At 54.9% G+C, this 10376-nt stretch overlaps 1 protein-coding gene across 1 annotated transcript in view; it reads right to left on the reverse strand.

Annotated features, from left to right (window-relative positions):
• Positions 1-10071, reverse strand: part of Rap1gap (RAP1 GTPase activating protein) — a 50287-nt gene extending 40216 nt beyond the window's left edge. Inside the window, 2 exon segments of the mRNA XM_052714967.1 lie at positions 8124-8159; positions 10014-10071. Of these exon segments, the coding sequence (XP_052570927.1) occupies positions 8124-8159; positions 10014-10057 (80 nt within the window). The 5' untranslated portion in view covers positions 10058-10071.
• Between the last annotated feature and the right edge of the window lie 305 nt (positions 10072-10376).

A 10376-nucleotide genomic window follows, 5' to 3' on the forward strand; every position in this document is an offset into this window, starting at 1 on the left:
GCAGAGACTGTAATTGGGGACGACCTTTGTTTTATGGAGAATTAAAAAAAAAAAAAAAACCCTCTGAGAAGGGATACATCCACATGTCACCAGGGCCACTAGGGTCACCAGGGAGGCTTCCCTCCAGCATGTCCTCCCACCTCACTGACTCTGAAGAGGGAATTCCATACATCCACGGCATAGAGGAAGAAAGCAGAACTCAGGTGAGGGTCTCCGCAGAGTCGTCAGCTGAGGTGGCCAGCCTGTGTGGGCCAGTGCCAGGGCACCAGTAGGTAGCGTGTTCATTCACATGGGGAACTGGGGACAGTCTCCTCATCTGCAGGCAGAGGCCTCCATGACACCAAGAAGACTGACCTGCTGTGCATTCAGTGACAGTGGAGTAACTATAGTAGCACAGTGGTCAGGGTCAGCTCTGTGCTAGTCCCTAAGTGGGTCCTTGGTGCATACTGCCTTGTGGAACTCTTTTTAGCCAACTCTTGCCAGGGTCCCAAACAACTTACCCATTCTGTAGTCTTTCTCATTCAGGATCTGCCTGGGGTCTGGGCAAGAGATACAGCAAGCCTGGACTTGTGTGTGGTGGCTTGACGTGACCTTGCTTCTTCCCTGGGTCTTGGTTTGTTCCTTTGTTAATCTCTCTCTCTCTCTCCCTCTCCCTCTCTCTCCCCCTCTCTCTCGTGTTGATATTGTGTATCAAATAAAGCTTGCCTGAGGATCAGAGGACAGAGCCAGCCACTATATTAAACAAAGAGGCCAAGCAGTGGTGGCACACACCTTTAATCCTAGCACTTGGGAGGCAGAGATCCATCTGGATCTCTGTAAATTCAAAGTCACCCTGGACTACATGAGATTGATTGAGTCTAGGAGAGAAACAGAGCCAGGCAGTGGTGGCACACACCTTTAATCCCAGTACTTGGGAGTCACAAACCTTTAATCCCAGCACTTGAGATCTCATGCCTTTGCTACCAGTATTTGGGAAACACACACGCCATTAATCCCAGCACTAGGAAGGAAGTGAAATGGCTGGGCAGAGAAAGGCATGTAAGGCATGAGGAGACAGGAACTCAAGAGTTTTTGGCTGAGGACTCAGAAGCTTTCAGTCAGAGGATTCATGGAGACAGGATCTCGCCTTCCATTCGGCCTGAGGATTCAGTAGTGGTGAGAAGTTTCTCTAGTGGCTTGTCCCTTTGTCTCTCTGATCTTTCAGCATTTACCCCAATATCTGGCTCCAGGTTTTTATTATAAGACCATTTAGGATTCGTGTTCCCCTCTCTCTCTCTCTCTCTCCCTCCATCTCTGCAGCTTAAAGACCTAACAAGGGCCGGGCGGTGGTGGTGCAGCACTCGGGAGGCAGAGGCAGGCGGGTCTCTGTGAGTTCGAGGCCAGCCTGGACTACCAGGTGAATTCCAGGAAAGGCACAAAGCTACACAGAGAAACCTTGTCTCAAAAAAACAAAACAAGCTGGGCGGTGGTGGCGCACGCCTTTAATCCCAGCACTTGGGAGGCAGAGCCAGGCGGATCTCTGTGAGTTCGAGGCCAGCCTGGACTACCAAGTGAGTTCCAGGAAAGGCGCAAAGCTACTAGAAACCCTGTCTCAAAAAACCGAAAACACACACACACACACACACACACACACACACACACACACACACACACACACAAAGACCTAACAAGGGGGGAAACTGCAGTCCAGAGCAGCTCCCTAGCTTGCTAAATCCAGACAGCCACAATCCAGGCCCAGAATCCAGGGTGTAGGGCTCAACCTGCACTGAGCACCATCAGGGTACTGGGCTCCAAAGCCCCAAGGAACAATGCAGCTTCAAAGAGGATAAGTTCAGGATAAGTCCTAGTTTGGGGGTTCAGAGACTCCAGAGTCCCCTAAAGGAGGTCAGACACATGGCCTGGTGGGTAACTCTGCTGCCCTCAGTGCCCGACACATGCCATCTGCTCTTCCCCACCATGATCTCTAGAATATTCTCTTGCATGGGGCTCACTCCCTACCAGACACAATCTCCGTCTCCCCACCCCTCCGTCTCACACATGCACAATGCCATGCAGCCCATTTCTATGTTGGGTCACTGTAGTGAGATGGTTAGTCACACAGTCAACTTGATAGAATCCAGCATCACCGCACATGCCTGCGGGGATTGTTTTGATTGGATGGGAAGAGTGCTTACTGTGGGTGGCAATTCCCTGGCTGGTATCTGTCTAAGTAGAGAAAGCAAGCTGACACCAGGCATTCACAGCTCTGTTTCCTGATTGTGGGTGGGATGTGAACATCCACTTCAAGCTCCTGCCGCCTTGATTTCTCTGCCATGATGGCCTGTACTTTTAGTATGGCCTCATCCTTTTACTCTCTGGACTGAGAAACTCCAAGAGGCATGGCCTCTTTGCTGTCTCCACTGCACACCACCCTGCCCCCTGGTTTGCACAAGCTTTGGCCCTCGGGGAGTTCCCCACCTTAGTACAAGAATTGGACTACTTGGGCAATGATCTTTCATAAAACCCTGGGCCCTAAGACACCAAGAGGGCACCCTCCTCAATCATCCACTCACCCCAACTGCTCAGGCACACAACACTTAGTCTCTGTGGATTAATGAGTCTTTTTTTTTTTTTCAGTGCAAATACTCACGAGGCAGGAAACATCCCTGAAGACCCACAGTAGAGTCATTTCTAAGCAGTACTGCTGACATGGTATGGATAATGGGAAAGGCCATACAGTAGGTGAGTGGAAACCAGAGTGGGCATTTGAACCTGGGTCTGCCTAACTGTGGAGTTCAGATCTTTCCTGACAGAAGGGGAAGCCTGAACATCAGCAGGATGTAGGGCCAAGCAAGAAAAACCAGGAACCTTGAACAAGAACCCCAGCTTCAGGGCTAGAGAGATGGCTCAGTGGTTAAGAGCACTGACTGCTCTTCCAAAGGATCTGGGTTCAATTCCCAGCATCCACAAGGTAGCTCACAACCATCTGATACTGTCCTCTTTCCTCTGTGTACACTATATGTACATAGTGCACAGTCACACGGGCAGGCAAAGCACACACACACACACACACACACACACACACACACACACACACACCCGCAAAAAAAAAAACAACCCAGCTTCATGGTGCGGGTGACGTGCATGGGGTTCTTGGCAATCACTTCCCTAGGCCACATTGCAAAACCACAACAGTCCAGGACCAAAGCCCACCTGGAAGGGACCTGACTCTTGTCTCCTGCATCTACAAAGAAGTGTCCTGGCAGAGAGTGTGTGTCTCTCTGAGGCCCCATCAAGTGACTGTGGCTTCAGGGCAGCGGTAAGTGAGCTGCAGGATGAAATGGGAGCCCGGGACACAGACATACAACACTGACCAGGAAGAGCAGCCTCAGAGAGCGCCCTTCTCTGAAGGTCTGTGTGTGTGCATTGGGGGGACCCCAGAACACGTACAGGCTCAGGAAGCTGAAAAGAAGACCCTCTGATACCCATCTAAACTGCTCAACAATGCAATGAGCCACTTCAAGGGCAGGGAGTCACCCGTCACTGGGAATATTCAAGAAGGCGTGATAGGAGGGCTAAGGGTGCTTGCGGCCAAGCATGAAAACCAGAGTTCTGTCTCTAGGACCCATCTGGTAGAAGGAGAGAATTGGTTACTGAAAGCTGTGGCACTTTGCACCCCCCCACACACACACAAATAAATAAATGTAATAAAAAATACAAAGGAGTTGAAGGGTTCAACTGAGGTACAAGGGACTCAAGAGGTCCATGAAGTCCCTGAAAGTAGGGCTGTGCTTTTCTACAAGCCCCCCAATCACTTCTAACACTCTAAAGGGTCATGAGAATGCAGCGGTTCCTTGCCAAGTGGAAGGCCGTGAGAGGTACTTCAAAGTCTCTTCCACCTCCAAAGACTCCAGGAGGCCTGCAATCTCTAAGACTCCATGAAGCCTGCAATCTCTAAGACTCCGTGAAGCCTGCAATCTCTAAGACTCCGTGAAGCCAGGCACTTGAGACTCAGTGCTTCCACAGGTCAGTGGCTGACATACCTAAACTCCCATCCTACCTGTAGAACTCCCACAGTCCAAGCCTCTCCCAACCTCGGACCTTACACTCCCTCAGTCCTCCGGACACCTGGCTCCTCACCATTACAGAACGGATTGAGCTCATTCTTGCCTCAGGACCTTTGCATCTGCTGCTCTCTGGATACCCCAGCTCTTCTCGGCTCCACCTTTCCTCAAGAGTCTAAACACTAGATCTTCTAAAAACCTTTCAGGACTTCTTCTCCTGGCCTCAGCTTCCTCCTGGCCCAGGAACACACATGGTTCATGGAGTCACGGGGCCGAAGCAATGTGTCTACCTGTGTGAAGGGTGGTGGCACAGCCCCAAGCAGCTGGCTTCCTCCTTCACCTGTAAGCCTGCTTCAGACTTCAGTACAAGGATCAGAGGCCAGTTTCTGTCTACTTACAATCCTCTTCCCTATTCATTTCCCAAATGAGGATTCCAAGGCCCAGAGAAGTACAGCCCGCTCTGGCCAAGCATAGCTGTCTCAGGAGAAAGGTCAGCCTGTCTCATGGCTCACTAACTCCAGCACCTGGAACCCTGCCGGCACACAGTAGGTACTTAGTGGTTGCTGCAAACTCCTCGCACATAGTAGGTGTTCAAATGGCTGTTGCTGATTCTCAGTTCTTGGAAACCTGTCCACACATAGTAGGTACACAAGAGTCGCTTGAGGCCAAGTGAATACATGGTAAATAATCGCGGCTCCACTCCTCCGTGGTTCTGGGCCAGCAGGAGAGTACATGCACACCTCAGACTACATCAGCCCCCTCTGCCCATCCAGGTCTAGGAACTTAGGGCCCTCTCAGAAGTGGCTGCTGGAATGTGTTCTTGCCCCCGTGCCCAGTGGGATTCCCCACTCTAGCTTAGCTGGAAGAGATGGCATTGCCTTGGCCAGCCCAGCCTTGGTGTTTGCCCCAGAAGGCCCCTGCCCAGAACTGGGAGCAGGTGTGGGCTCAGGAAGCAGCTGCTGGCTCCGGCCTGGGCTCTGCCCCGCTGCCCACCGGGGGCCTGCCCACCAGATGCATAATAGATGAGGTGGCCCAGCGGGCTGTACCTGCTTGGCATTTCAGAGCTAATGAGGCCAGCCTGTGCCTCCTGCAGCAGTACCAGGCCCCAAGAGCTCTGGCTGTCTGAGGGCTGAAGGAGCCTCCTGAGGACAGGGGCCACCACCTCAGGCCGCCTCTCAATTCCTGCATCTGGAAGACTGTTTGAACTGACAGGCCTCATTCCTCAGTCGCTGACTTCCTGCCCTGGGTCAGCCACTAGTCCTCTGAGTCTGTTTCCTCATCTGTAAAGTGGGAATGGAAGTCTGCTCCAGAATAAAATAATCCAAGGGGAACCCAGGGCCTGCACAGTGTTGAGGGGACACATCTCGGTGGCAGGTGAGCCCTCCCTATGGAACACTCAGCACTGGCTCCTGTTTTGGGGGTACTTGGGGGTCACTTGCCTCTCTCTACCCTTCCCACAGCCAGACTCCTGTTTCTGGAGTTTCCATGCCTGACCAAGATCCCCTCTCCAGGAAGAAAGGGAGCTGGATTCAAATCCAGCCTCCACCAGCTGCATGACCTTTACCATACTCTGGCTAAACTGTGACCTGTGAAACAGAGGTCTTCTCTCAGGCCTATGTCATGACTGACCGAGGCCACCAGAATCATCAGCACCCTCTCTGTTGGGCTCTGCCTCTGCCTCCAAGGCTCCTAGTTTTACGGGTGAATCAACTGCTTTTTCTCACAGTTTTTCCCAGAAGCCTCTGCCATGAGCAAGTCCACCAGCTGCCCTAATACCTTTTATCTTCCTGCCCCTGTCTGGACCGACCTTAAATGCCCAGCCCCTACACCAGGATAGCTGGGCTCTTAGGGCTGCAGAAGCTGAATCACAGGTTCATTCCACGATATCCACCCGGCACTCGGTGGGACAATAGCTCTGCAGGGAACAGAGCCCTACTGATCTCGGACTCACACAGGTATAAGAAGTCAAGTCCTGGAGGAACTTCAGCACACCCCACTTGGAGGAGTACAGAGCCTGCCTCCTATTTCAGAGTCACGTGGACACGTTCAATGCCACAGAGGTTGCCGTGTAGAAACTTCCAACTCAACAAGCGTGCTGAGCATCAAGCGGTGCTCTGAGAGGGGACTGACCTGCCCAAGGTCCCCAACTAGAACATGGCAGAGGCGGATTCCACCCACACCTGTCAGCCTTCCCAATCCACACTCTTTCTGCTAACCAGGGAACAATCGGTAATGTGTGTGAGATAAACAGGGGGGCGTTCCAGGGAGAGGGAGGCGTGATGTGGGATTAGAAAAGAGCGCCCTCCCCCACCACCCAGCAGCTGAGGAAGGTGTCTGGAGGAAGCATGTGGGGAGGGCAGGGGAGACACATGAGCAAAACATCATGATGGTTCTAATCAAGTGTCCCTGGTGACCAGAGACGCAGGCCATGTGAGAAATAAACTCCTGCTCGAGAGGAATGCAGAAGCAAAGCACAGGGATCAGATCATGACTTGTGGAGAAGGCTGCCACTCACTAGGTAGGCTAGGTCAGGGTTGGCGGCAGGGGTGGGGTGGGGTGGGGCACACCCGGACTTAACACCTTGGACAGCGGCTCAAGCGCCGATGGGACAGGGCAAGGAATTGTGGGTAACAGGTGCATCCTGAGGTGTCAAGATCCTTACATCCTGAGAGGGTCAAAGCCAGACAGCTGGTCAGTTACTCTCAACCATGGCACCCTGTCTGTAGCTCTCGGTTCAGAGTGCTCGTCTGCGACAGCCTTGCATACCTGCCCCCATTAGAATCTCTCTGAGGCCTGGAGATCTCTCGACTCAGAGCTGAAGACAGATATGCCTGGAGGCAGCTGCTGGTCCCCATTATGATTCTACATCAGGTCAAAGTTCAAATCCCAACTCTGTGTGACCTTGGGCAAGTCACTTGTCCACTCTCTGTCTCATCTGTGCATAATTAGAGAGAACAGTCCCCGATGGGTGGTGTGGTCAACACATACCAAGTGCCTATCAGTCACAGCAGGTACCTGACAAGTGGCAGTTATTGGTGATTGAAACCTTGCAAGGGAACCGTCTGCCTCACCTGTTCATCTCCCTACCCTAACCCCTGCTCTGGGCACAACACACCACTTTGACTCAGCATGGCATCAGGAGCAAAGCTCAGAAAGAGAGAGTCACTGGCTCCCAACTGCACAGCTGGTAACAAAAGGAAATGAGAAAGCAGCCCCGGAGCTCAGCCTGGACACCCGTGCGCCTCCCGCATCCCAGGGTCCTGGGCCCATGGGGGCTGCTTAGAAATCTTAGAGCAACTGAATCACCGTGGGGTGTGCAGACCCCAGGAAGCCCCCAGCAGGGGCAGGAACCTCGAACGGAGGCTGGAGCCACCCGGGGGGCCTCCCTCTGGAGGTGAGGCCACTGCAGGAACAGCTGTCAGGGCCATGTGATGTTGGTGCCAGGGAAGCCAGGAGGCGCCCGCCTGTGGGGCATCAGGTGCCCAGTGCTGTGAGAATCCCGAGGTGATACGGCACCTCCACCCACTGCCTGGCACCTCTCGGTGTTGGGGAAGCTGCAGATGCCACCTCCTCCAAAGAGAGGGAGGCCTCAGACACAGGAGGTGGCTCTGGGGCTGGGTATGAATGGGACTAGAGCGTTTGGGGGTCAGTAAGAAGGCAGGCCACCACCTGCCCAGCTGGGAGCAACACCAGGGCAAGGACTGGAGAACAGGAAAGCAAGGAACTATTTGAATGAGGGCCTCTCACATGCCAGCCCAGGTTCGCATGCCTGAGTTCCCCGACATCACACTACTAAATAGACATCTATACCCCCATTTCCCAGATGAGAAAACTGAGGTTCAGAGAGGTGGCAAAACACTGGTGATCACCCAGCCAGCATGAGCTAAGATCTGACTCTGAGGCTGAGCTCCAAAAAGAACTGTGTGGGGAGAATATATGGGTTCTGGGGGAAAGGTCTCCCATGCCCTTCCTGGAGGGGCCGGTAGGTCTGATTTGTCATTATAGAGGGTAGGAATGGTTGGGGTGCCCCCAGGGAGCGGTCAAGGTAGCCAGATGCTCCTGAGAGTCCCCAGTACTCACCACACACTCTGATGCGGGGAGAAGGATTTGTCCACCCTGAAACACAGCAAGTGGACAGCCCATGAGGGAACATCCGTCGTGGCCCTGCAGGGCACACCAGACCCATTCCATTCCATCCTGCCCCCTGGTGGCCTGAGGAGGCACTGCTGCTAAAGGTACCGATGCCCTCCAAAATCCTATGTGTGACCAGACTCTTAAAGTCCGTTTAGACACCTGGGTAGGTGGGCTGGGGCTATGCAAGTAAGGACCAGAAGCTGGATTGGGGGTCTGGGGCTCAGGGAAGCAGGGAATATAAGTGTTGGCAGGGGTGGAGTCAGTAGTTCTGAGCCAAGCAGAGTAGGACTGTGTGGCTCCAGTTTAGGGTCAGCGCAAGGCTCTAGGAGTGTGGACAGGCTGGGAGGTAAGCGAGGTGTCTATGGCTTATGGTAGAATCCCACGATCATCTCTCCAAGTCCCACAGCCTTGTCCCAGCTCACATCCACCCGGGAACCAATCACCTGAGGACCTAGACAATCCTCCCCTCACTCCAACACATGTTCCTGCCTGAGTGCATGGGCACCCCCCACCCCCCGCCCAGACTGCATTCCCCGAGCCCTGTAGGCCCAGCCTAGAGGAGAGTGGGTGGGTAGGGCCTCCCCAGCTTCTCACCCCACTGTTCTCAGAGAGGGCACCTTGGGGTGGGGGAGCACTGGGGCCCCACCCTCCTTCCTAGCGGGGTTCCGCAGGACTGGGCAGCTGTTGGGGAAATAAACAACCCTTGCCTTCTGCCTGAGGCAAGCAGGGAGCAGAGGGGAAGGAAGCTGGGCTGCTGCGGCTGAGGTTGGGGTACTGAGCCAGGGTGCAAAGTAGATCCTGCTGGGGAGAAAGTAAGACTGAGAAGACCAAGGCTCACCCGAGGTCACAAAGAAGACCTTGTCCTCACCTTCTGGGCTGCCCCTGGATGTCATGACCAGGAAGCTCCCCCCCATCCCCACCCCCGCCCAGGCGCCTAGCTTTGCTTGACATCCAGGATCTCACCCCCAAAATGTGCTTCTCTGTCTGCCCACCCTGTCCCTCTGCAGGAAGTCCCCTCAGAGGCTGAGCAGCCAGGAAGAGAGCACATTGGACCAGAGCTCCCCTACACACAGCTACCTCATGGGGCTCTGACTGTACCCCACAGCACCACACCAAACCTGCCCTGTCCCTCGGGGAGTTAGGAGTTCAGGCTGGCGAAGGTCACGCAGCAGCCCCTTGGCTGGCCCAGGAAAGACCACTTGGCTTAGTCTGTGTAACCAGCTCCCTCTGGTTTGCCAAATCTCTGCTACTGGCAACAATCCCATCCCTCAGGATCCCTCAGGATCCCTCAGGATCCCTCAGGTGGGTGCTTAGGGTCAAGGAGGTAAGCCACCCTAAGATGGACCATATACTACTCTGCCCCCAGCCCTAGCCTCCAGGTCAAGCAGGAAATGTATAGGGTGGTTGGCTTCCGCAAGGTGAGGATGTCAGTGTAGGAGGGGGCTACTGATGGCTCCTAGGGACCAACTTCCAAAGCCTCAGTAGAGGGACCGCAGAGGCCTTCTGAGACTGTCTACCCCACCACGCACTCCTAGCCCTGTGCCCACCCAGTTGGCGCACACACACACACACACACACACACACACACACACACACACACACACGTCCAGGCATCTTGGCATCTTCCACACACTCACGCTCATGTTCATAGACACTGCAATCCACACTTACTCTCACCCCCACGCGTGCACGTGAACACCCAGCAGAGCACGCGGGAGCTCACTCGTCCCACTCACGACTTGGATGGAAGCTCGCCTCAGCCTCCGCAGCCCTCCCCACCACGGGGGGCCACCGCCCCCCAAGCAAGTCCCGCACGGCGCTTGCACTCGCACCTACCCTCCGTAGGCGCCAAAGGTGAAGCTGCGCTTCCGGCCGCTCATGGTGCCGTCGCAGCCGCCGCCCGCAGCCTGCCCAGCGCGGGGTCACCTTGGCAACGCCGCCCCGGCCGGACCGTGTGCGCCCCGGCCGCCAGCCAGCTGAGGCCCCGGCGCAGAAAGCGTCGCTTGTTCGCTCGGGGCTGTGGGACTTTCCGAGAGAGAGCGCCACCCCCACGCCGGCCGCCGCGCGGCCCCATCTACATAGCCACCTCCAGTCCTCCCCGGGGAGAGGTGCCAAGGGTGTCCCACTGGGAAAGTTGGGTCAGCCTGGCTTCCAGGGCGATGAGATGCTGAGTTAACGCGGAGACAGACCACGCAGCCC

This window comes from Peromyscus californicus, unplaced genomic scaffold, assembly GCF_007827085.1.
Source record: "Peromyscus californicus insignis strain IS unplaced genomic scaffold, ASM782708v3 Scaffold_5__1_contigs__length_169319896, whole genome shotgun sequence".
Classification (NCBI taxonomy): Eukaryota; Metazoa; Chordata; class Mammalia; order Rodentia; family Cricetidae; genus Peromyscus; species Peromyscus californicus.